The 27921-nt window shown below is 43.5% G+C and overlaps 1 protein-coding gene across 1 annotated transcript in view; it reads right to left on the minus strand.

Annotated features, from left to right (window-relative positions):
- Positions 1 to 3984: 3984 nt before the first annotated feature.
- The window catches only part of glra1 (glycine receptor, alpha 1), a 99305-nt gene continuing 75368 nt past the window's right edge, over positions 3985 to 27921 (minus strand). Inside the window, exons 9-11 of the mRNA XM_076105250.1 lie at positions 23699 to 23913; positions 19093 to 19239; positions 3985 to 4269 (exon numbers count right to left, since the gene is read on the minus strand). Coding sequence (XP_075961365.1) covers positions 3985 to 4269; positions 19093 to 19239; positions 23699 to 23913 — 647 coding nt within the window. The remainder of the gene's footprint in view (positions 4270 to 19092; positions 19240 to 23698; positions 23914 to 27921) is intronic.

Here is a 27921-nt window from a genome sequence, read left to right on the forward strand (position 1 = left end):
GGTCCACGACGTCAAGCGTAAACCGAAGACATCGCTAAGTGTGCAGCATCCAATTGTTTTTGCAGAGACGATAACTTTCACAGATTGTTTAACCAGCTTCCTAATAACATGGCGACGTAATTGGACTTCAATTTACAATCAGAACATGTTTACTTTATGACAGTATGATATAGTGAAATGAAATACAGGCTAATATACTTAACGTTGCCTTTACAATATGCTATTCCATCGTTGTGACGTCAGACAACTGCTTTTTCTTCAAGTGGGGGAAGATGATTTGTACCGAGTTCATAATAAGAACTCTTGACTTTGAGTGTCGCTCTGTTGTACCTTTTCTAACAGAATGAGTTCCTGTTGTTTGGGTTTCAGCATTAGCAGCACGTTTGTATCAAGCTACAGACCATGTTTGCCAGCGTTCCTGACTAGCTACGTACTGGTGATACTCCCCTCACGTCTTCTCTACGTATGTACTGCACTGCCCAGCATCACGGCAGGGCGGGAAATAGTCACAGAATATAATGTATTGGTTTTGTGTAGAGCGACAAAAATTCCCGGTCAGCATGAAAACTATGCAAGTGAAAAGTAATTTAGGTCACTTTCTTTGTGGTGGACACAGTTTAGTTTAGGTTTTTATCTGGACGCGTGAAGCGACATAAGAATTCCATCTGAGTTGCTTTCAGGCGAATGAGTTCCAGCTGGTTAACCTAAAGTCTCACAATGATCAAATAAATGTATCACGAGAAGTGAGAGATTCCTCCGAGAGCTTGTGAGGAACTGGATTAGTCCTTTTGATAAAGAGGCCGATGCTGTAGAACCTAATACTGTTGAAAACACACTCGTCCCTCCAGGCTTTGCTGGTTTTGTCTTTGTCTAAATCTGATGGTTTGCATCGTAAATACTTAGCAACAGAGAAATCTGCTCCGACCAACTCGTTAAAAATAACTAGAAATAAAGCGTCCCGGGTGATCATGGCCTTGAGAGCTTTTACATCATATCAGGGAATGATTCATGAATTAAATGCATATTTATTGCATTGTTCTATGGCACGTCCACTTCAAAGTTAACACATGTTGGAATGTGTACTGCGCGGCAGAGCCCTTCAGATCAGTCTAACACACTCTGACATAACTGAATTCATGAAAAGTGGTTTTACAATTATCTGTCCCATCAGATCCAAAAAGTCTCACGGTGCAAGTTTTACAAGTAAAGCTTTGTAAGTAGAAATGTGATAGGGGTGAATTATCAAATAAAAATAGGGAAATACAATGATGTAGAGGGAAAATGCATAAATGTTTCATATCAAAATATGCCTTTATATATATATTTATATGTGTTATAATTGTATTTATATATCTGAAGTTAATCTGGCAATCATATTCAAATAGACTGAATATATCACATCCTGCAACACATCTTGAACATTTGCCCGACAACAGCAGCAGAAGGCAACGAGAAGAACGTCAAGCACGAGGAATATAAAAAGAAAACGTCTTTGGGTTTTGCTTCAAAACCAAATTGGACCGGAGCTTAAATATGTCGACGAGCAGGAATTCTCCACGTTGTTCCTGCGTGATGCTGAAAAATAAAACTTTTATTGTGAAGTTAAATATGTTTTAATCAGCCTTTGTCTCTGCAGGAAGGACAGGAACTCAACATGATGAGATGTTTCAGTTTGCTGTAAGTGAGAAACATTTTTTTTAAACTTCACAATAAAAGTCCAGCAGATTGTTTTATTTAAACTCTTCACTGACAAAGCTGCTGCAGTGAAGTGGCTCATTGATCACTGTATCATGAGGGAAAAGGTCAACATTTTGGAAAATATAATTATTCACTTGCTTTTTAGGAAGTTAGTTGAGACTGTTGATGATAATGGGGCTGGAGCCGGGAGGCTGTTAGCTTAGCTGTTAGCATCACTTTTAAATTGAGGGCAGAAATTCAAAAGACAAATTGAAACTCTGTTCATTTTGAGTTTTGTCTTTGCTACAAAATTGTAAAATGTTCACCTCTTGCAATAAAACCTAAAAAAAATGATGCAGAAGTGACAACGTGAACGAGGAAACCAACCGTTTGTGCAGAAAAATACTTTTTTCCACTTTTATTTCCTGACTTTGTTTACCCGTTCTGATTGGCTCAGAGGTTTGGCTCAATCTGTCTGCTGCTGATCTAACACTATGAAACTAATCTGCACGCATCGGGTTAAAGTCCCTGCACCTGTCGACACTTCTTCTCTGTATTTCTATCACTTCATCCATTCCGTCCATATTGACCGAGGACTGTTCAGCAGTTAGCAGTGGGATGAATGAGCCAGAAAACAACTCGCTTTTCAGATGGCGCTGCTTAAAGGAAGGAATAAAAAATCATAATTGCATATACTAATTATTGCATAGAGAAGCCTGGAGCAAAGTAAAAGAGATGAATCATCAATCAAACCAAATGATCAAATCCCGTCCAACGTGGCTATACAGCACAAATAAATCCAGTGGTCCACTCCATGGGCACGAAGACGTAGCTGTTCACAAATGATGAGGTTCTCAGCGACAGTTGGTGCGCGTGTGAATGAGATGGAAATACAGTTAATCAAGGTATAACAGGTGCTATAATCTGTATAATTTACTACATATGTCCTCTCGGCTGGGGAAGGGTGGGGTGTCACATTAAGGCGGGGTCAAAGCAAGGAAGCACTAATAAGATGTAAACATGTGGTTCAGTCCCGATGAACACGAGGAGAGCCAGTGGGGATCTGCGTTTGACTGACTCTGTCCCGGATCGGTTCGCTCCGGTCGATGAAAGCAAACTGACATCTCTGGGGATTAAAAATAACCCCGAAGAAGCCCGGGGAGGAGACGTCATTCCATGACGTCAAACCGTCCGCTTTTTCCCCAAAAAAACGGGTCCGGAGCTGCAGAGCGCTGCGCGGCCACAAGCGACATGTTTACTTGGCACGTAATTTAAGATACAAACCAAACAACAAAATGCAATATGAACTAAATGAAGGACAGGTAGAGGAACACGACGAACACAGACAAATGAGATGTTGTGTCTCAGAATCCTCAGCACTGCTCGTTCAGTGTTTCTTATTTTTTCTTCTTATTTTTGTCCAGTCGCGGATCGACGGCGGCAGCAGCGAAACCTCGAGTGTCTCTGCAGTTCAAGGTCTGGTGGTTTTGGCGGCGGCGGGAGGAAAAAGCGCTGAGGAGTGCTCGCAATACACGTTTGAAGCAAATCTAGATATATAGAATGCGTGATCCTTGCATCGCTTTATTTAATGGAAGCACCGATCCGCCTTCCTTCCTTTTTTTGGGGGGGCGGGGAATAATCCCTTATTTCCAGATGGCCATCTCTCAAATAAAGTTCCTTTTTTCCCCATTCATGATAGATATATGAGTATATTACACTGCTGGATGCTTCTCGCACATCCCCCACCCCGGCCCCTCTCTTTTTTCGTATATAATTATATATCTGTCTCCACGCAAAAGAAAATAGAATAAAACCCGAAAGTCAAACACCCTTTACAAGACTCTTCTTCTTCTTCCAGTCCGTCCGCTCCCACAGTTTGTCGGGCCTGCAAAAGTCTGCATTTACGTTTTTCGTCTTTTCATTAATATATTGCCACATTCATATATCATGCATTTTACTGCATCGCTATTGCACTGGTCCGGATTATTCTGGAGGTGTAAAGAGCCAGAATGAGTTTGGGATTTTTTCTGTGGGGGGGGGGGGGAATAAAGGGAACAATAAATATCTCAAATAGTGTCTAGTGGGTGTCGGGTGGGGAGGTGAGGGAGGCGACCGCCACAAAAAGCAACTTAACCTCGACCAGAAGAGGAAGAGGACGAAGGAAGAGGACAAGGAATGGCGTGAAGAAAGGGGGGGACGACAATGATATCTCTTGTTTCCTTCTCTCGTTTTGTTTCTCTGCATTCTCCTCTTCGCACTGTTCTCGCCTTCCTCCTCCTCCTCCTCCTCCTCCTCCGCTCCTCTCGACTACTGCTTGTGGATGTCCTCGCTGCGGATGATCTTGTAAATGATCCAGTAGAAAATGTTAAAAATGAGGAAGACGAGCGGGAAGGCCACGCGGGACACCGTGTCGATGCGCTTGGCGCGGCCGATGAACAGCTTCTTCATCTCATCGATGGTCTTCTCGGGCGGGCCCGAGGCCGGGGCGTTGTTGTTGTTGCCCTTGATGGCCATGCCGTCTTTGGCCTGCAGGCAGGCGGGGCCCATGCCGTAGCCGGGGAAGCTGAAGCGCCCCTCGCCTGTCTCATCCTCCTGCAACACAGGCCAAGACTCAGGCTGTTAGGAACCAGAGAAAGACATTACTGTTGAGGTGTGTGTGTGTGTGTGTGTGTGTGTGTGTATCAGAGCTCAGTTCAATTTCAGGTCAGTTAATAACAAAAGAGATTCAGACATGAAAAGCAGATATTCCAGATGACATAAAGTGAAGATGAAAAGTCATTTCATATTGTTTGTTTGTGTCTGAATTAAACTTGAATCTTTACTTTGAATTTGTGTTCATATTACTGTTCTTGGCAAGTCCCGCCCTGCGTAGCATTTAAGCTCCAGGATTGGCCAGGCGCTCCTCGCTCGCCGAGGTTCCAGTACTCTGGTTTGTTTGGGTCCTGACCAATGGGCTGCCTGGACTCTAACCTGAAGCAGTCGTCTCTGCCTCAACCAGCGAAACAGGACGAGTCCTAAGAAACGTTTTCCAGTCTCATTTCACTGCTTCCTGATTGACCATAACGTGTCCCGTCTGTGAGCTCTACTGTCACTGACTAGTTTGGATTCCTTTAAATCGGACAACCTGATCATTCTGATCATATGTCTTCATTCAGAAAAAACAAACACAAATGCAGCCATGTTATGTGACAGTTACAGTGTGTCACACCGACATTCATGGTACAAACAGAGAGCACAGTTCTCCAACGGTCAGCTGTGGCTCATTGATTGGTGTTTGGAGTGTTTGTCCTCATGTGATGTCATCGGATGAATCTCACTCGATCATAAATAGGAGGCATGTGGCCGGTTGTTCATTATTGGCATAGGTACCCCCCCCCCCCCCCCCCTAAACACTATGTGAGGGCAGGTGTTGTGTAAATACTGAAGATGACACCAGAAAAAGGCTGTAGAAGAAGAAGAACGTCAGCAGAAGTGAAATCGAGGTTCTGTTAAAAAACTTAACGAGTTTGGGAGAATTTCAATTGCTTCTCAATGTCTCTCAACACGGGCCTGTAGCTCGCAGCTAACAGCGCTAACAGTTTTTGTTAAATGTGATTCAGAAGAGGAATATAAAAGGTTTTATAGTCAATCCATCTATTCTTTATCTTTTCCTCTTCCTGACCATTTACATCCACAGTTTAAAGTCACTGACGTAACCTGCACCGTGCAGACACACTCCACTCAGAAAGCCCCTCAAACGGTGGATTCATAAATCATGAGCTGCACATTGATCACACAGCACGCGCCTCACCTTCGTAAAAGTCATCAATACGAGACGAAGCTGAACGCTGAGCGTGTTCATCTCACCCGTCAAGGAGATCGAGGGGGGGGCGGTGAATGGATCGGATTGATTGGCATGCGCTGCACTCAAGGTTATGTCGTGTGTGTGTGTGTGCGTGCGTGTGTGTGTGCGGTTGTTTGTTTTTTCGCCCGTGCACGGGGAGATATTGAAAGTCCTATCTGCACCGTCACCCTGCCTTTTCATTACGGGAGACACAATGACTTTCTTATCTGCTTCAGAGACTCCAACACAAACAGTGCGATAGGCTGAGAGACACTGAAGGTGTGTGTGTGTGTGTGTGTGTGTGTGTGTGTGTGTGTGTGTGTAAACTAAACTAGGAAAATAACCAGCGCTCCAAAGTGCCCTTCAATGCCAAAACAACACCCATGAAATTAAATAATTTGCAGACGAAAAGAATCCCTCCGCTGAGCCGTCTTTGTGTACGATTTTGATAAAAGACGATGTCAACAAATTCATGCATGAACACGACTTGTGTCCCCCGTGGGGGAAGTCTATCAGCGGGGAATCTTTCCAGTGCATTGTGGGAAAGGAAAAAGGATCATTTTTTTATGATAAAGAAGAAAAAGCAGGAAGCGCAGCCTGGAGCCGGAGGAAGTGTTGGCAGCAGGAGAACTTAACGACTGACGCAAAACCTCTGCAGCAGCAACAAATCAAGCAGCCGGCTCAGCTCTCCTCTGTTTCACCAGCCTGCAGTTTCCAGCAGGCAAAATGAGTGAACGGAAATAAAAATGCCCCTAAAATCACATATATGTGAGTGTGCATGTATCTCACTGTGTCTATAGACATGTGTTTATGTGGAGGACCACCAGGCAGAGATCCGTTTTTAGTACCTCGTGTCCCCGTTCTGTCCTTGCATCCACACCAAGCCATCTATTACTGTTAACACACACACACACACACACACACACACACACACACACACACACACACACACACAGGGTGCCTTACACACTAGCCGCGATGCTAGCCGACCTCTGCCCGTCCTTCAGTGACGCTGCTAAACTATTACAGATGCTCCGCTTTATTCTCACTGCCATGTGATTAATGTGGAGGGGAGGAGGAGACGTGAGGAGGAGGTGCAATGAGGAGGGGGGAGGAGAGGGGAGGAGGAAAAAGAAAAGAGAGGAGGAGGAGGAGGAGGAGGAAGCCCTGCAGCCAGTCAGGAGACCCCTAACTGAAACAAAAACCTCCGGCCTTGGATGATCCAGGTGATCCATTATATTCAAGACTAATTCGATGTTTACTCCATTAACGAAGAAAGGACTGAGATGGATGGATAGATAGATAGATAGATAGATAGATAGATAGATAGATAGATGCAGCTCACTCCTCTATCCTCTCTTTTATTTTGTTGTTGTTCTTCCTCCCTCCATCATTCTCCTCCTCGTCTCTCTCTGCATTCATAAAACCTCACAGACCTTTCTTTGTTACAGAGGTTACTTCTTCTTTATATCTATAACTTACATTATTATTATCAATCATTAATATTCATTATTCTGTCGAGTTTGGTTAAATGAAATGTTTCTGTCATTGGAGTCTCGTAGCTCTGAGCACATAACGAACGTTTCTTTTCACGTCTAATTCTGTGAATTAAGGATTCATCGTTGGAGCAGTGGAACGGCTAAAGACGGGTTTGATGAGTTTTATGTGATCAGCGAGGTCAAATCGCTGTCCGACTGGAGTCTGGTGGCTTTGAGGAGAACATATTGATTGTATCTTTTGCACATTAATAAAATAGAACAATTGTCCAATTCCCATGTTCATTTTCTTTATTATTTATTCTCTGGAAAAGAGGACAAAATTAGCGAATCCATCCGCCAGATGTGAGAGGGTCTTAGTGTCTTTTTAGTCTAAAGGCTGAAGATGCAGGTGATGCACCAGTCTGGACATAGCCTGTCACCTGTGACAGCAAATACTACTACTAATAATACTAATACAACACTAATAATATTAATACTAATATAACACTAAACCTATTTACAGAACAAAGGTTAGCAAATATGATTTGCCACATCAGGCAGAGGTCAGTGTTTCTCTACCAATGAGGAAACTTCTTTATGTTTTTAATCTTTTAAATAAAGGGACCTGAAGAACACACCTAATACTTTAAATTAGGGAGTTTTTTAAAGGCTATTAGCAATATATTGTTTGACTCCGTGTCCTTAGACACTGCAGAGACACATTCTTCCCCTCAGGAATTATTTCTGTCTGAATGCAGAGCACTCTTTACAATGTAAACATGGGAGTACACTGTTCATGTTAAAGCTGATGTTGTGTTGGTGGAGCTGCTCGTGACCTCGGTGTTTCTAACATCCCGGCCGCAGTGACAGCGGGTCAGGGCTGGTCTCTGGACCGTCACTGACACATCATTCATCTTCCTGCCACATCAGAGGAGCTCTTCTCAAACCCATCTCACCATCGTCTTGTCCTTTCATCCTGTGACCGTGTCTCAAAATAACTGAAGGAATTGTATTTAATTTGCATCAAGCTCATATTAATACTACAATGATTGCAGCTGCCTATTCCTGTGCATTGTGGTGCTGTTTATTCCTGATGCTTTATGTAAAAGGACCTTCAGATGAAGCGCCTGGAGGGGAAACGGAAATTGACTGAACGAGAAGGAAGGATGAGTAGAGAAGACAAAGCTGGAATTTCAGACAGAAAGCGAAAGCAAGAAGCAGAGAAAGAGAAAAAAAAGTAGAGAATGGAAAACACAGCAACAAATAAAGAAGATGATGGGAGAGAAATACAGAAGAACAAAGAACCGTTGAGAGGTTAAAAGGCGTCGGAGTGACGGAGGGATGGAAAGAGAGGAAGACTGGAAAGAAGCGGAGGGTAAAAAGAGAGCAGGAGGACCTCTTAGCTCGCTCATCCATCATGCTTTCGTCTCCCGATTGAAGCACTTATACGTCCGCCTCTGATTAATCGAGCAGATTAGCAGGAAAAAAAAGCAAACTGCGTCAGGCCCGCTATCCTCCACCATCTCCTCTGCAAATATTAGGCTCGGATACTTGTTTTAGAGACCCGCATTTACATAGAACACGATTCGGAGAGGTGTCAGGCCCAACTACCGCCGGCATCAGTCTCTCCTGAACGAGGCCGGAGGAGGAAATCCTCGGCTTGCGTTCCGCTTTATAACCCCCCCCCCCCAAGAAGCAATTCCATCCGAGCTGTGGGGAAGGAAATGTATTATAAATTTGCCTTTGCCGATCCATTTTGTGGTGGATTCATTTCAAAACCGTCCTCAACCCCGTTCTCCCCTCTGCAGCTCTGCTCGATGAGCGCCATTCGAGGCTTTTTAGGACGTTTGGGTACCGATGTGTCGACGTGGAGTGGATTCTGTGGAGCGGAGAGGAATGTCTGAGTAGATGCGAGTTCAGAAAATGGTCTACGGTTCTACTTATCAAAGCAGACACTCGTATCTTCTTGCTGGAGCTGCTCGTGGTATTATATGTGTTGATGTTTCATTTATTTCAGGGCGAGAACAGGTTTTTCATGCAGTGGTCATTGTTGAGCTTTTGTTCTATTTTTCTTCCTTAACACGTCTTCTTCCAGACTAGTGGAAAGAAAACATCTTAAACACACATTCAGGTGTTTATTTCACTTCTTTGTTTGTTTACGTCTGTAGATTTCTCCATTAGAGTTGTTACATAATGCCTCATTTGCATATTTAAACACAACATTTCAGTAAACTTGTAACACAATAAATACTCCTCTTAATGTGAGTGATGAAGTGGTGAAGTTTCATGGTGATATCTATGAGTTCATGTGTTCACCTGTAGAGTCTCTAAATGTCTGTAATGTAACTAAACGTCTCTTTAAAGGACGTTTCCTCTCAATGAGTTTGTTCTCAGACTCTGATGATAAATCTCCACTTCAGCAGCTCTTACATTCACCAAGTCAGACGTAACTGCACAGTTAAAAGCAGGTGGTTCTTAGTGTTTGTGTCTGAAGGTCACATGAATCATGCAGCTCAGCAGCCGGTCTGAGTAACATTAGATATCGTGGAAACCTCATCTCATCTCATCTCATTGTGTATCACAGCAGAGACACCTGCTCATCTCTAACACAGCCTCTGATCAAGGTTCTGTCCTTCTGAGGCTCGTGGAACAGAGACCGGCTTGAACATCTGGCAGGATGCAGGCTGGTCTCATCCATTCATAACAATAACTACTCACAATCATGCTCTGTGATTTGTAGATATCCTACGAAAATGTTTTTTGTGTGATCTTTCAGTCAGGAGAGCGATGTTCGTCCCGTCTGTGTTTTCGGGACTTAACTTTCCCTAAACAGTTTCAGCGCTTCTGTGGTTGTTTCAACCCAAACGACCTTCGTTCCTTTCTTCAACCGAACCAAGTTAGGAAACCAACTACCTCGCTAAGTAGCCTTTGTAGCATTTGCAACGAGTCACAGATTTTGGTGCCGAGCCAAAGTTCAGTCACCGTAAAATAAAAGTAAATGAAAGCAGGAAATAAGCAGCGATTCTGCATGAACAAACATATTTTATTTTTGCCATTTGAATACAATATTGTCTCTGATTCTCCTTCCAGCGATCCTCTCATCCACCCCTCTCTCTCTCTCTCTCCCTCTCTCTCTCTCTCCCTCTCTCTCTCTCTCTCTCTCTCGTGTCCCTGGTTACATTAAAACATGGTGTGTTAATGTCTCTCGCTCATCAAGCCGCTGACCTGGAATGATTATTCACATGATCTGCTGCATCTCTCTCTCTCTCTCTCTCTCTCTCTCTCTCTCTCTCTCTCTCTCTCTCTCTCTTTCAGCCACGACACCTTTAGCTTCATGCATTAAATGTGATATTTAAATCAGGTCAGTCAGGGTTCACTTCAGCCTTTGATGTCAGATGGACATAATGAACAGTTTTCATGCTGAACCCGTTCCATAACTAGCTTTCATCAATAGTCACTTTACTAATTATTTAAAACACTAGATTCCAGCCTGGTGATACTTTATCTGTTTATTGCTGTCGACAAATCTAAAAAGAACAAAACATTATTAAATAGCTCACACATATGTAAAATGTACTTTTTCTATTTTTGTTGAATGTTTACATTATTTACTGCTCACTATATTTCATATCTTCATCTGTGGCACTATGACAGTATGTATGTGTGGGATTGAGTCAGAATAAAGAGAATTATTGTAGTTAATCTGTAATCTAGTGTTTAACATATCATCTTCCACCTCTTCAGTTTCATGAAAACTGATTTAATACAGTTCTGTTTTGTATTTAGTGATGGTGTTTGCTATTGCGTGCTTCATACGATGATGTTGCTCCTCCAGTCTTTGTCTCCTGCAAAATTGCGTTCAATATGCAGCTGAACTGCGTTCTCAACTACGTTTCAAGAGAAATATATTTAATTCCGGATTACGTTCACAGTTCTAAACACGTGGTTAAAGTTGTAAATGGACTTGGAAGGTTCAGTAAATAGTTTGTCTAACGTATGTAATCTATGAAGGTAAATTAAAATAAGCCAACGTTGACTTTTGTCTCACGCGGGACGCAAACAGCAGCCTCCTGGGTGAAAGTCCTGTGTTTGTGTGACTCGTTCATCCCTCATGCAGACTATGTTAAGAAAACGTCAAAATGAAACATTATCCGGGAGGTAAAATACAGTTTTACTGTACAGGAACGTACATGCGGTCCTCGGGTCTAAAAGGTCAGTTCATTAGAGTGTTGTAAGAACACGGAGGGCCTGACGAGAATTCATGTTTAAACTACTCCAGTGGCTTTAAAGCGGCGTAATAAGGGCAAGAGGTCGAAGCAGTTCTTCAGCCAACAGGCAGCCACACAAATATATGGATATTAACATAAAGGAAATATGGTAATTTGGCTCCAGTGAGTTGTATTCAAGAGAAAACAACGACGACGACGACGAGTGCTTCCAGTCTGTCAGTGAAACTCTTCCTCTACTAATCCGGAAGCAGTGATTGTGCTGTACGACACTTCACAGCCGGCCCGTCAATCAGGAGGTTGAGTTTAGCCGGGGAGAGATCGCTGATCGCCTCCTAATCCCCGCGCTCTCTTATCTTCTTTGTTCTCAAAGCTGCCAAACAGCCTGTGAGATCAAGGCATTTAGAGCGTACCAGCGTGTACGCCGACAAACACCTCATCACAGCTAACGAGCTGATTATAGCCGATCAATCAGCAAGTCGCTTCGCCTAATAAGGCACTGTCATTCCTAAACAGTGGGGAGTCCCTCGGGGGCCACTTACCCCCCCCCCAAAAAAAACAAACTGTACAGGACTTTTTTCCCAGAAGGCCGAGCGTGCGTTAAAAACAGAATCAGCTGCTGGCGGAGGAAGCATTTTATCCCCTCGTGTTGTTGAGGTGAAGGAGAAGAGGAGGAGGACGGTCGCTCTCTACCTCGAGGCCCAATGAAACGCGCTGTGTGTTGTTGTTGCTGCTGTGAGACCGGATGGGATTTGTCTGTAGCCCAGTGATTTCTGACGCATCTGACAGAAGTGATTTCACTCCACAACAGATAATTCCTCACAAATAATTTATTTAAATGAAAGCTTTTCTTCCTCCACAAAATACTGATTTGCATTCTGCGCCCTGAACTTCAGTGGGTTCCTGATTGAAGTGGAGGCGAGAGGCATTAATGTTCCACTTTGACTTTGATTTCTAAAAGGCTCTGTCTGTCTGTCTGTCTCTCTATCTCTCTCCCTCCCTCTCTCTCTCTCTCTCTCCCTCTCTCAGTCTCTCTCCGTCTGTCTCTCTGTCTCTCTCTCTCCCTCCCTCCCTCCCTCTCTCAGTGTCTCTCTCTCTCTGTCTCTCTCTCTCTCCCTCTCTCTCTCTGTCTCTCTCTCTCTCCGTCTGTCTCTCTCCGTCTGTCTCTCTCTCCGTCTGTCTCTCTCTCTCTCTCTCTGTCTCTCTCTCTCCCTCCCTCCCTCTCTCTCTCTCTCCCTCTCTCAGTCTCTCTCTCCCTCTCTCTCTCTCTCAGTCTCAGTCTCTCTCTCTCCCTCCCTCTCTCTCTCCCTCCCTCAGTCTCTCTCTCTCTCTCTCTCTCTCAGTCTCTCTCTCTCTCTCTCTGTCTCTCTCTCCCTCTCTCTCTCTGCCTCTCTCTCTCTCCGTCTGTCTCTCTCTCTCTCTCTCTCTCTCTCTCTCTCTGTAGAGCTCGTCTGTGTTAAACATGCGAGCCGCTGCCAGGCGGGCCTATCCTTCAAGGATGAGTGGCGCTATTGATCTGATCCCCCTGCAGTTGTTTCTCTCCCCCAGCAGGGGGGGGTGTCACTCCGCCTCGACGCTCGGAGGAGCATGCCCCCCCCCCCCCCCCCCTCTCACAGGGCTGCGGTATCCGTCCATTCGATGCTCCGTCTTTCTAAATGGTAGCCTCCCGACCCTTGTCTCCCTCTGTCTGGTTCTCTCCGGACTATCGGTGTCACTAACCAATAAAGCATCCGGGTAGAAAGCACAGAAAATCAGCACAGCTGGGACTAAACCAACTGCTGCAGCTACCTGCACGGCAACGACAGCGTCGACTCTCGGCACCGACAGACCGCGCTGCTGATACATCCACAGAAAGCTCCACCGTTGGCCGTCCTCTTAGCTTCCTCCCAGTGTTGTTCATGAATGTGCCCTCGCTGCTTCAAAGAAGTCTTTAAAAGCAGCACACGTGCATCCAACAGTTGCATAAACGCCACAAAAACCCCTCGAGGACTTTCTTCGCCTCGGATTTCAAAGTCTTCCAACTGCGCTCAGCTGCACCTCGCAGCCATTCATCACTGCTGTGACCACGATCAACAACCGACCAATCCCTCCGGGGAAATATCGCTCTAATCCAATCCATCCTACCATCCTAACTCAATTAGCGCGTGGAGTTGGAGATGTGTGCTAATTCCCGTAGAACACGACTAACTTTTATTAGTATTACATACATCATGTTTTGCTGGTATCGTTCTGTTTAACCTTTTCACTGGAAAATAATATTGATATTTGACAATTCTGCAGAACTCCAGATACATTAATTACTCTTTATAAAATGACTATTTTTTGGTAAAATGACGACAAAGTTCTTGCACACCACAAAGTCTTAATGACAGATGTGTTGTATCTAAAACTCACCAAAAACATGTGGTTATTTGGTTAAAAATGACTTCTTGAACAAAATGTACAATAACAATGCAGGATGGTGTCTATTGTCTATAATACAGCACATAATGTCTGGTCAACACTTGATGTGATCAGAAGAATCCTTCTTATGCAAACACTGCATGCTCCGAATGTATGACATGAGCGTCGCAGCACAGCTTCACGCTGCTGCACGCTGCTGCACGCTGCTGCACGCTGCTGCACGCTGCTGCACGCTGCTGCACGCTGCTGCACGCTGCTGCACGCTGCTGCACGCTGCTGCACGCTGCTGCACGCTGCTGCACGCTGCTGCACGCTGCTTCTTGCATTGACGCTGTGAACGTTGGCATTGGATGCAAATTCAAATGTTTGCGTCACCGGACAATAAACACAAACTGGACAGTGAACCCTCTGTCGGGGGGTTTACGTGAGCTGCAGCTCCGGCAGAGACGCTCCCCTCTGCAGAGAGCTGGAACCTGACCGATAGTCCTCTAAGAGCCCTAATGGAGGTCCGTGGATCACATTAGAGTCACATTAGAAGGACTGGACAGAGAGGTTAATTAAGAACGTGAGACGCCCAAAGGCACTCTCTCTCTCTCTCTGTGTGTGTGTGTGTGTGTGTGTGTGTGTGTGTGTGTCAGTGGGGTTTCATCATGGCTGGATTTATTTCACGGCAGAGCCGCCGGGATTAACGGTGACGTTCTTATTGGGGGGGATTTTATTCTCCAGGTTTATTCATCGTGCTTGAATACAAAGTAAAAAAGACCCGAGGAGCTGAATTTAAAACTGTTTTACACTTTTGAATAAATCCTACATTTGGAGCACATTATACAAACCTTTCGGCAGAATCCTGTTTCAAATGCAAATACCTTAAATTCCTCTCTGTGTTTCCTTCGTGTCCTCAGAAGTCCTGTTAGTTTCTAGTGGAAAACACAAGATGCTTTCAAGGGTCCGTGATGAGTCAAGGTGGTTTGTGCTCCAGCGGTGGGAAGCAAGTACGTTTAAGGACAGTAAGTACGCTTATGAGGTACTTGTACTTTGCTCAAGTACCTCCATCTCATGCCACTTTATACGTTTTATCCGCTACTCTTCAGAGGGAAATATTGTGCTTTTGACTTTTAAGTCGTTGATTTGAAATAAAACTATCTTAAATTGCGCTCACCATTACCTTTAATACTTTTACTATTAATATTTCATGTACATTATGCTGATAGTACTTCATTGCGTTTACGTGTAGCTGAGGGTTTTTACAGCGTAGTATTACTAGTTTGTGAGTACTTGTGCTCCGTACTACATTGTATATTGTCTTCACCAGCTGGATTACATCGAAAGACAATCTTGTTTTTGATGGATTGAAAAGTTCTGATTTGTTGGTATTTTGAGTCTTTTCCCTTTTTTTGATTATCATGAACTATAAAATAAATCAAATTGAAGTAAATCTGTCTTTTAAAGAATTATTTTGTGCATCTAAAGCAGCAGCTCTGTCTTTGTGCTAAGCTAAGCTAGCCGGCTGCTGGTTGCACATCAGCTCAAAAAATATCAAACTAGTCCTTTAATGCCTGACTCATCAAATATCAAAACAAGGTTTTAATCACATCTTTGGAGTGTTTTTTTATTAAATAGAGCAGCCAATCTAACAGGAATAAAAACAAAGTGTTCTGGGGTTCTTCTTTGCTTTCTGCCGGTTCAGGTTTATGGAACTCACTAGTGATGCAGCAGATTTATTAAAACCGTCTTCATGTTTGTCCTATTCTTATCTTCGTTCTGTGGAGCTTCATCTGTTTTCATTAAACTTTCATCCAATATTCATTTCCACTTTCCGTTTCATCTCTCTGTCATTTGGTTGCTGCTTTCATTAAAATCACCTGACAGCGCCACAAACCGCATTTATTTTCCAACACGTGTGAAAAGGCAGAAGTAACAACTTAAGTGTGAATATTCACATACAATCGCCTCGTGCTACATGTTCAGGGTAAAGAACCGCTCATGAATAAGCCAGTGACTCCAGTCACCTGAACTCACCGCGAGACAGGAAAAGCCCATCGGTCACATGTAATGAACGACATGAAACATGAAACACAGCTCAGCTTTTGTCCTAAATTCACCTTCAGCAGCACAACATGACAGCAAAATAAACCCCGATAAGAAGTCCTCACTAACAAAAAATGGCCTCAGCTGTGAAAATGTTGACGTCAACAGAACAGACGAGCTGCTTTTAGCAAAACTCGAATGATGTAACAGGACCGCCGGCCTAATTTCACCTCCTGCTTTCGTCGTGTGTCACAGAAAAATAAAAAGAAACATGCAAAAGGTTCGGCGTGCCGGATGTGGGTCAATCCTGAGCCCACGTTCCTCTCTCCGAGTCTGATTCACCTGAAAGTGCAGCGGCAGCCGGACCGCTAATCTACCTCTTCACCCGCCATCACAGCTCAGCGGATTGGGGATTACAACAATAGGATTTAGGGTTTATACTTTTTTCATATATCTTTTTTTTTCTCCCCCACAAACCCCTCTCAGCTCCGTGGCTCCGTTTCCCCCCCGACGCTTTCATCAAACTCATGTGGAACAAACGGCATCAAACAGCTAATTTAATTTGGTGCCATGAAGTCCACAATCAGGTCCGAGACGTCGTCTGTGAAAGGCGGTTCCCAACCTAAAGGGCGGGATCCTCCAAAGTGGTCACGAGATTAATCCCAGGGGTCGCAAGAAGATGATGAAAGTTATGAAAGAAGACAAAATAAAACACATTTCTGCCACGTAAAATGATTTCATCGTAGTTGCTTATTAGGATATGCTCAGTAAGTAAAAAGTGAAGCTATAGTCAGCTCTTCAGTTGACATTTTTGATTTTGCTTTACATTTATTTTAATGCGTTTATTCTTTATCACGTGTTTTTTTTCTACTGCTGCTACTACGTATTACTTCTATAGTATTTATTTTTCATTACTTCTCTTCATTTCTTTTCTCTTACTATGAGGTCAGTTTAGTCGCCGTTCTGGAGCTTTTGATCATAAAACATGATGATGTTTGTGTGTATTGACATCCCCTCACTGCTTTCAGACGGGTTACAGACTAGAACAGAGAGAGCAAATCATCCCAAATACTAATAACTGTAAAAAACAAACATGATCTTTTCTCCAAACTCAACCCTACACCTGATCCTGACTCCATCCTTCACACTAAACTTAAACAATCTAATCCTGAACTGGACTTCCTGGCACAGGGGTTCTCACTTCACAGGAACCACGTAACCTTTACTGGCCTTGCGAGGACACTCGGTCCTCATAAATACGGAAACACACGAACGTGCTCACACACACACTAAAACGTGTCAAACTCAATCAAGCAGCTCCGGTCGTGGCAGGCACGAACACATGCCCTACAACGGCCAAATGCACGACAGCACTCGCAAACGCACTCATGCATGGTCACCGGCTGTATAGATACAATCTCTCCACCTCACTCACACACACACACACACACACACACACACACACACACACACACACACACACACACACACACACACACAGCACCAGTTTCCCAATCAACCAGCTCTTCAATATTCCCTGCAGGCCTGACAACTTTACTCCTTATTCAATACAGCAGCCTCGGGCTGATAAATCCAACCGGACACACAGAATTGACTGATTAAATACTTCAAAGACAAAACCAACGAAGGAAAGTAGAGGAAGAAGAAAAGAAGGAGCCCTAATACATCTCAACACTCCCGTCTTGACATTGTGCTTTGTCATATTTACTGAATATATCCAAATCAGTTTTGGGAAATTAAATAAACTTGACATATTTTCAGGTCTCCAGTTTATCTTCATCACATCAAAAGCACTCTTCATCGGCTTTTTTTTTGAAAAGAGAAAAAGTACGGAGGTTCTTATGTGTTTTTGACTTCACAGCGATGTCACAACAAAGAAAAGAAAAAGGTTGTTGATGTTTAAATCATCATGTTTAAATGCTGCTGTTTTCCATCAATAGTGGATTAAGCATCACATTCACAAACACACGCGTGCACACTCACCACCCTCACAAACAAACAACAAAAACACCTCGCTGTTATAGAATGTTAATCATTCGACATCTGCAGCCACTTGGTTCAACTCAACATCTCACAAGGTCCATCTGGTATTTGTTCAGGATCTATATTTTCATAATAATTAGACAAACTGCATCGGCTGCTGAGGATCTTGTAGTACGGTTGAAAGTTCCAGAAGACCTAACGTTGTCTATTCTCACCCACATCTCCTCAAAAACAGCAGCTTGGTCATTAGTCCTGAGCTTCAAACTGTGACACTCTACATGACGGCCACGTTGTTTAAAGAGCAATAACGTTGAGTTGCTAAGTTGTGTTGGTTGCATTACTGACGTTACTAAGTCGCATTAGCGCGTCATGTCACCACGTTGTGTTAGTCGCGTTACTAAGTCTTGTCAGCACTTTGCGTTAGCATGTTGCGTTCGTCGAGTAAGCACGTTGTGTTAAGTGACTCAACCTTCTTAACTTCGTAACAAACATACTTATATTAACCCAAACCACCAAGAGTAGCCGGACAGTGTCACATAGACGAGGACATTCTCACTGAGAAGTCGCAGATAAAAAAGTCTGCAACGCTCTCATCTCTGCCTCTCGTAAATTATGCATTTCCAGAACCAAAATTTTCGGAGCCGAGGGGAAAGTTTCTTTGTTTGTTTTTTTCCTCCTCTTCTACATTGTGAATCCATTACGAGCCTCGTCTCTGTTTGCTCTGCAGCTCAGCTTTTAATCATGCTCCACGCTCCGCCCATGAAACATTGATGGCCTGTGTTTCTGAGCGGTGAATCTTTCAGAAGGCCCGGGGACGGAGGGGAGCAGGGATTTTAATCCAAACTGCGTTTTCTTCGTGTTTACACTGCCGAGCATCGCCCCGACGACCACCTGACGAACTCGAATGTTTTATTCTGATAAAAGCACGAGGAGGATCTCCACCGAAGTGGTGCCGCTTTTCATCCCTTAAAAAACAACACATCTGTGGTTTTAAACAATTTGTTTCTGTTTTGTTTGGGTGTTTGGAGACAAAAACAACAAGTCTGGGCACAGCTGAGGCTCCAGTGTGGACAAAACAGTGTTTGTGTTTGACCATTGGAAAACAGAGCTCGTCTTTAGTACTTCTTCTTCAAGATCTTTTCTCCTCACAAACTTTCTGTCTTTTCTCTAATGCATCTAAACATCTGAAGGACACAACGTTAACGGCAGCTATGGAGGATCAGTAGAATAGTTCGATTCATAAATCATCTTTATCGAATCTTTAAGTCGTATATTATTCTTTCAAAAGCACTAAAAGCTCATTCATAACGCCTCACTCTTCATTTCAGCTGATATCTCTGTCGAGGCACCGGGACACACACACAAAAACAAAACAGAACTGGCGGACAGATAAAGAAAAGCAAATGTAAATGTGAATGTTGGACTGTGTCACAGATGTGACGGATGTATTCACCTTCATGTGTCGTCGCCTCCGTCTGAAGCGCAGCAGCTCCTTGTGTTGGCGGGCGATGAAGTTGACGGCGGCGTACTCCAGCAGGGCCGAGAACACAAACAGCAGACACACGGCCATCCAGATATCAATGGCTTTGACGTAGGACACCTGTGGAGGAGGGGAGGAGGTGTTAGAGGAACAGGAAGTCGCATCATAATGATGCTGAACGAAGCCACTCCGACAACGAAGGAAGTGATGCCTTCAAGTTTAACAAGTTTCCAGCTTCAGACTATCCTGACCTGAAGTTTCCAGAGTACAGTTTTTTTGCACTCAATACACTGCATATAATATTTTACTCAAATTTATATCTAGAGTGGTCAGATGTGGGTTAATCCAGGTTGGACAGGGCGACTGTTTATGAGAAGTGGACCTGATCATCGTGACGTCACCCTTTGGTTTGTGGACTACGGTTTTGAAGCCCTCGAGTTCGGCATTTTCGGTCGTCGCCATCTTGTTTTTGTTCAACCAGAAGTGACCCCAGAGGGTGGAGTTAAGCACAACCGAACAAAATGTTCCTATTAACTTTCATGAAGTGAAAACACACTATGAAAGGGTTAAAGTTGTAAGACGAAAACATGGACAACTACCAGACCGGACAACGCTATGCATAGACCTGTCAATCACCGTGTAGCCCCGCCCTAAAGCATCCCCTGCTTTATGGTCTGTTTGACTCTAAATGGACCATAATGTACTAAATGAACATCATGCTGTATTGAAGAAGACTTGAAACTAGAGATTGAGACCATAAACTCATGTTTACCATGTTTACTGAGGTAATAAATCAAGAGAGAAGTAGAGTCATTTTCTCATAGACTTCTATACAACCAGAGGAGTCGCCCCCTGGTGGACACTAGAGAGAATGCAGCTTTAAGGCATGTTAAGGCATGTGACCTGGGGTCGGACGTTAAACCACTGAGTGGGAAACCTTGTGGTTGGAATGAGTTACTACATGAACATATAAAGATATACTAGCTGCATATAGTTAAAGTAGATTGAACGGACTAAACAGACAGATGGCGAAACAGCTACATTATAAAGAATCAGCACATAAAACCAGTCGAGTGTCAGCAGCTTCGACGTACGAAGAGTGAAGCAAGATGGACAGTTTAAGGGCTGTCCAGATAATAAGTGCTAAACGGAGTCTGGTTGGATCATTGTCTGATTGCTATCTGCCCGCCAAGTGTCATTATTCAAGTGCATTCACCCCGGCCTGTCATAACAACTCTGTGCCTCCACACAGTATTACACGGCGCCGCCTCAGACGGAGATCCCCGTTCTGACACACAGAGAGCAGAAAACCCACAATCAGCCGTTTAAGATCCAATTAAACTATGACTTCGTATCACTTTCACAAACACACAGCAGCGCTTATCATCGCCGCTCAGCCTCCTTGTGATTCATGACCGTTCGCGCCGAGTCTGATGCACATATCTCGAATGCACGACTGATTCCCCCCCACCCCCCCCCCCCCCCTTCCCCCCGTGAACTGGTTCACTTGGGTTGATGGTCATCCAGGCAGAGAGAGAGAGAGAGAGGATTCTTAGAGTACTCCATTTTACTGACAGAATACAAATAATAACAAAAAGACATAAAACAGATCTTAAAGGTATTACAATTTTTGGATTCTGTATGTTTTGCTATAGTATGTTATTTTTCAGTTGTTTGGATGGAAATATAAGATGAATTAAATATATTTGGATCAAAAGCAAGATGAAGAAAACACATTTACATGAAGCAATTTGAAAAAAATCCCTTTAAATGTCCCTTTTCCTGCCTGAAAAACCTTCATTCTGTAAACAAAATGCATCCTTCTCTGAAAGGTGGTTGAAAGGCATTCTGGGAAAGTAACCCACTGAGTGAAGTAAATGAAGCAGATGCAGGGAGAGTGGGTAACTAATTGTTGTCTCTAATCATCACGTCTCTAATCAGTTTATTTCCTGGTGTCCATTTAGTTTTACTGCCAATTAAAGCTTGAGAGCACGAAATGTCCGAAATAAGCTGAACGAAGCCTTTTCCTTATTGTGGTCGTTAGATTTAGATTCAGTACTCAGAAGATCTTTAAAGTTAGATACTGAAAGTATCGAAAGCAGCCGGTAGATCCTTGATTTTCAGAGTTTGGGTAGATCTTAAAGGTATGATTCATAGATAAAAATTCAAATTCGATGAACACAGTCAGTGACGGCATTGAATCATCAAATGATAAACTCTGAAGGTGGGCAGACTGGAAGCAGGCGGGCTGAGCTAAAACAAACCGAACTCAAACAATCCTGTTTGACTTCGAGAGCTTCTGACAGACGAACTGACCAGCGGCGGCATCCTGAACGGCAGCTCAGGTGACGTTACTGAACTCACGCTTCAGAGGACAATGTTCAGAGAAGAAGAAGGCAGCGGAGGGCTGCGGCCGCCAGCGAGCCAGGCGGGCTTTTATTTACAAGGATGGCCGTCAGCCGTGCATCATATTCATCATACGGCCTCCATACTGTGTACAACATCACATGTGTGTCACGCTACGTTCATCGCATGTACGCCTCCTATAGTGTTACATCCTCGTTATAGTGTCAGTTGTCTGCAGAACCCTTTATGTAGGTTTATCTTAAGAGGGACACAGTATTAGTTTAATATCAACTGTCATTGTAAAGTACTTTAATTGAATGAATGTTGTGTTCCATCTTAAATGGTATCGTAAAGGTCTTAAAGGGACAGTGTGGAGGATCTGGTGGCATCTGACGTCGTGGTCATCCTTTCCATAATAACACGACTTTAGGAGTTCAGACGGCCGGTGGCGGTACCACGGTTTTGCACTCTGCGGCTCTAGTTACCACGAGCGTGTCGGAGAACTACATTGGCCTTCAGGTTCATTTTTACTATGAAATCAGATAAAATTCTAAATATCCATTAAAGTCAGCCACAATAAAAAGAGCCAGTGTTTGGTTTGTCCGTTCTAGGCTACTGTAGAAACATGTTGGACTCTGGGAAGAGGACCTGCTCCATATCTAGGTATGAAGGGCTCATTCTGAGCTAACGAAAACACAAGGATTCTTAGTTTCAGGTGATTACACACTAAGGAAGACATCGGTGTGAATAGAAAAGGAGAATGAACGAGGAGCCAGAGACAGAGTCCCCGGGATCAGACATGTCAACAAAGACGGCATCCGAACTGTGACGCATCACCTCGTAGACATCGTTGAACTTGTCGAGAGAAGGTTAATCTTTCCGTCGGAGCCTCGTGAGGCGTCGTGGACACAGAATCAGTTGTATTTTTTCTTCTGACAAACAGAATAAAAGGACAAATCGCTCACCTTCAGACTGACATTGTGTAATTTAGGAGCTTTCAAACCTCATTAAAGGTGTTATTGTGTCGCAGTAGTGTGATAACAGTCACAGTATTCTTCTGCTTTGCTAAAAATCTCTCAAACAGTAATATTTCCTCCTCCTGACTTACCTCCTTTCCTCATCTCCTTCGCCTGACATGGTTCATCCCTCCTCTGTGGCGTGTGAGACGAGCCGTGTGTTTATGTGTGTGTGTGTGTCTACTATCAATCACACACACACACACACACACACACACACGTACACTCAGATGTACATGTGTGTGTGTGTGTGTCTGAGCAGTATGCCCACCTAAGCTCAGCTGTGCTGTGTGATCATTATTGTGACAGCTGAACTGCAGAGGAATCACGGTTCACTTGTTCAATTTTTGGAGCGCATGAAGCACCTAATGTCAACAAACACTGTGTGTGTGTGTGAGTGAGTGAGTGTGTGTGTGAGTGAGTGAGTGCGTGTGTGCGTGCGTATGTGTGTGTGTGCGTGTGTGTTGGGGATTACAGCTTCCCTGGACATAATTATACAATCCTGGCTCACGCAAAGTCTGGACGTTTTTTTTTTCTCCCTTTAATCTGAAAATCCCTCACAGGAAAAGATTTCTCTTGGTTTTTAAAAAGTTATTTTTCTCATCTTTGTTTCTTTGAACTTCGTCTGTTGATTGTCTCTTTTTCTTCTTCTCCTCCATTTCTCTCTCTCATCTCTCCGTCTGTCTGCCTCTTTGCTACCATACACCTCCACTTTATTTTCCATTTCCTCACCATTCTGTCTTCTCTTCCTCTTCATCCATCTTTCCCTCTTTTTTATATAATTCCTCTTTAAATCTTTAATTTCACCTATAAATGTCGCATTCAGCGTTTGGTTGTACTAAGCTCCTCCCTGTTGTTTAATTTCTGGTTTCAGAAAACCAAGATGGCGACGGGCAAAGTTTTCGAACTCTAGGCTTCAAAACAACAGTCCACAAACCAACGGATGACATCACAGCGGCTACGTCCACTTCATACATACACTTCATGCTTTAAACATTCATTCTTCAGCAGAACTTTAAGCTCTTTGTATATCTTTCATCTTTTTGTGCCAATCCCTCACTACATTTGTTTGTTTGAAATGTTCAACATCCTCCATCCTCAAACTTCAGGACAAAGTTAATGTTTTTCATACGTACATTTTTTTTGGTGTACTTTCACAAAAATAAAGTTTTCCTTCAATGTTTGGTCAGTGAAAGGTGCGTTTGTTTCGTCCTCACCTTGGGCAGGGAGGCTCTGGAACCGGAGCTCTGCGTGGTCATGGTCAGCACGGTGGTGATGCCCAGACCCACCCGGGCGGGCGCGGCGTCCATGTTGATCCAGAAGGAAACCCAGGACAGGATGACGATGAGCAGCGAGGGGATGTACATCTGGATCAGGTAGTAGCCCATCTGACGCTCCAGGTGGAAACGAGCCTCGATACAGGTGAATTTACCTGGGGGGGGGGGGGGGGGGTCAAGGAAGAAGATTGGTTTAATTAAAAGTGAGGAAGCGGTTTGTGGAAGATGAGAGGAAGTAAGATAGATGGAAAGAAAGAGAGAGAGATCCAAAGGAAGCTTAAGTACTTGCATTAGAATAAAATATCCTCATACAGCAGTTTGTATAATATCTTACAAAAAATTACTCCTCATTTTATGTGTTTTTTCCTATAAAAGCCAGCAACACGTCATTTTCCACTAGTTACATATACAGTCTTTTCAAAATAAACTTCAAAGGAAACTACTTAGTTATGTTTAGGAAAATATTGTTGTTTGGATCAAAATAGCTACAAAATACCGTTACTTAATTATGCAAGTTACGTGACAAATATGTCTATCTATGTATCTGCAAATATCACTGTTTGTTGGACCCGTCCACCGCACGCACTGTGTGGCCTTCATCCTGGTTTCAAGAATACAAAATAACTTTGTGGGATATCTACGAATTACTGCCCATTATTTATTGGAGGGTGAAGCTAATGCTGGATGAAACCGTCTGACTATCGAGATGAGATTCTGCTGATCAAACACCTGGTGAACACAACGCCTCTCCTCCCCGAGGAAGCTGCACTCACTAGCTTTTGACATGCGCTTCATCCTCCTCAATCCTCCCTGTGGACCGAGAACAAACATCTACAGCAGCCCGACTCAAATGAAAGGACCACAAATAACCACACAATACCACACACACACACACACACACACACACACAACCAATAGAGACATAGGTTATTTCCATTCCAGACCCAGAGGGCCATGTCAAGCTTTATTCCTCCATCTCTCAGACTCATTAAAGCCTGAGTTAACTCGGGCGCTTGACCCTTTTTTATTATTTATTCACGGACATTTTTAAGCACACTAAACCCCGTTGGTGGACATCTTCAAACTGCTTCAGGCTGCGCAAGACGGGATCTTAGCTCTCTATCTAAATGACATAATACACAAATGAATTGAACGCTGATTTTATAAAGAATACTTTGGAACGAATGCTGGTCGGCAATTGTTTTTAGAAAGATCTCTCACTTCCTCCAAAGGAAATAACCGACGGAGGAGGTGGTGTAACTTCTGAGGATGACATGATTATTTATTAACAGAAAGTTTAAAGTAAATCAGGTTTAACAATGAAAGTAGAAACAACCAACCGTTCTATTATGTTTTGTTTAAATCTATTCTAAAGAGTTGCTGCCTACGAAAAGGTTATTACTTCATAACTTATGATACTTCAGGCTTCAAAAGATATTCACGACTCGCTTAGATATTCATGGAGACGATCATTTGGTCTTTTTGGGAAATTAACTGAATTTGCAGCACAAGAGATTCCAGGAAAAGGAAATAATAATATATAATAATAAACTCTGCTGTAAAGAACAAAGTTCCTTCGTCAGTTTCCTCCGAGGCGGCGCGGTTTCATTCGCAGTGAAGAGTTTCTGAATTCCCTATTATCTTCACCTCAACACTCACAGTCATGTCCCCTGCATAAAAACAAACAGGTGGAGCTGATGAGACAGAGGTTTACATTAAAGGAGTGATCCAGAGAGAGAGAGAGAGAGAGAGAGAGAGAGGGGGAGAAAGAGGGGGAGAAAGAGGGATTAGAGGAGGGAGAAGATGTTGGACTGGCAGTGAAAAGGAGGATGAGCCGGAGGGGAAAATAGCGGGACTGACGACGAAGGTGACAGCTTTTCAGACGAAATGTCATCTTCTCTGCAGCTCTCGCGCTATAAGCCAAAGTGTAAATCACCAGCGGGAAATCAGAGAGACACAAATGCTCGTCTTTGCTGAATATCAAATGAAACCTAACAAGGTAAACACTTGTACACAAACACAGCAGGGGGTTCTGGGGGTTTGTGCTGCCAGTTACTTGTTACGGTACAACAGCCGAGAGAGGAGGTTCAGAGGAGCACGTAGCAGCAGATGACTCTACAGGGAACGGGGAAGTTAGTGCCTCTTCCTCATCATGAAACAGAGAATGAAAAGAATATTCTGTCTTGTGGAGCTAATTTATTCAAGCCACTGTGAGCAAACATTTTCATTTTTGTAAAAATTGGACGACCTCTGTGAAAAATGTTGGACACACACACACAGTGACGAATTAACATGGATGGATCACGGTGGCTGATGGCAACCGGGCAGCAACCTGAGAAGTGAAGCAAATACTGAATTACCTTAAACGTCAGATTGTATAGAAGTCTATGAGAAAATGACTCTACTTCTCTCTTGATTTATTACCTCAGTAAACATTGTAAACATGAGTTTATGGTCTCAATCTCTAGTTTCAAGTCTTCTTCAATACAGCATGATGTTCATTTAGTACATTATGGTCCATTTAGAGTCAAACAGACCATAACGCAGGGGATGCTTTAGGGCGGGGCTACACGGTGATTGACAGGTTTCGTCTTACAACTTATATGATTTCAAAATGTTGTTTTGTTTTGTTTTTACTTCATGGAAGTTAATTCCAACATTTTGGTCACCTCCTAAAAACATCTTGGTTGTACTTAGCTCCACCCTCTCGTGTCACAAAGAGATGGCGACAGCTGAAAAACTAGATGCTGATGGCCAAAAACCAAGATGGCTGAACTGGAGGCTTCTGAATGGGCAGTCCACACACCAATAGGTGACGTCACGGTGACTGCGTCCACTACGGTCTATGCCAGCACCATGAATACCGTCTGAAGCTAAAGTTCTGCAACGGAGTGCAATTTAACTTTTTTTTTGTGTCTGATTGCAAATATCCACATGTCAAAGTATAAATATTACCTTTGCACCAAGAACACAGTCGGCGGAACAACGGCAGAGAAAAAGCCAAAATAAATGTTCAGACTGGAGCTAAAGGTCAACATTTGGAAGGAATTTAAACATGACAGAGATAAACAATATTTAGGATTAAATCTGTCTGTCTGTTGGCTATGAATGTGCTCCAGTCACCAACAACTCTCTGAAGACGGCAATAACTTCACTTTAACCGTGAGTGAAAGGGGCTAATTTTGTCCAAATGTCTGCTCATTACCTGATGTAAATACGTAGCTCTGGAGCACTTCACCCTTTGTGGTGCTTCGAGAATCAAACGCTTTCTTTTTGTCTTATAATTGCAGGTTTAGCGACTGCCAAAGCTGCACAATCCTTTTGTGAATTCGCCCCACAGTCTGTTTTAACACGACCTCCGGGTTCTGCAAGTCTTTTTTAAATTCTACTTATAGTGGTATTACAGTAATTCTGTACAGATTAAGACTGCACAGAGAGATTCTAACTGTAGTAAAATGTAGCTGAGGATAGCTGAGGTCTATCATGTCAGCAGCACACTAGAAGACTTACAATTATTATAATATCTAGATTAAAGGGTACATGGCTGCATTGATGTAGTACTTTCATCTAAAGCACTTTACAATATGCCTCTCATTAACACGCTCACACACACTCACAGCGAGCTACCGTGCGAGGTGCTGGTCGGACCATCTGGACTGACTCGTCGTGGACAGGAGTTCCATCAGACCGCTCTACCTCCTGAGCCACAGCTTCAGAGTTTCATCATCGCCGACATGTTCAAACTGTTGCATCACATTCACGTTCCTCAAGATTCTTCTCCTAAAAGCACGAGGCAGGTCTGATATAATCATTGAGTTGCAACCGTCAAACCTTGACATAACGTGCACTGACAGCTGAAAGCCTCCTTCAAGGAATCCTTAAAAACTGTAAAACATGCGTTTGGTTTTTCCTCAGTCAGCTGCTGTTTCCAAGGTCAAGAATGAAGAGTTTGCTCTGTTTAAATTGAGAAAACAACAGCTCACAGGGAGCAGCTCTCTGCAGCCGCCTAACCAGACAGCGACATGGTGACCTCTCTCTACTGAGTTCCTCACAAATAAAGCTCAACACAAGCTCTAGTGAGCGGGACGAGAAGACGAGAAGAAGCTCGTCAACAAATCCTCACGCGAAACATTTCTTCTGTCTGACTGCAAAAGCCTCTCAAC

This window comes from Anarhichas minor, unplaced genomic scaffold (assembly GCF_050575085.1).
Source record: "Anarhichas minor isolate MPS153535 unplaced genomic scaffold, ASM5057508v1 ptg000031l, whole genome shotgun sequence".
Classification (NCBI taxonomy): Eukaryota; Metazoa; Chordata; class Actinopteri; order Perciformes; family Anarhichadidae; genus Anarhichas; species Anarhichas minor.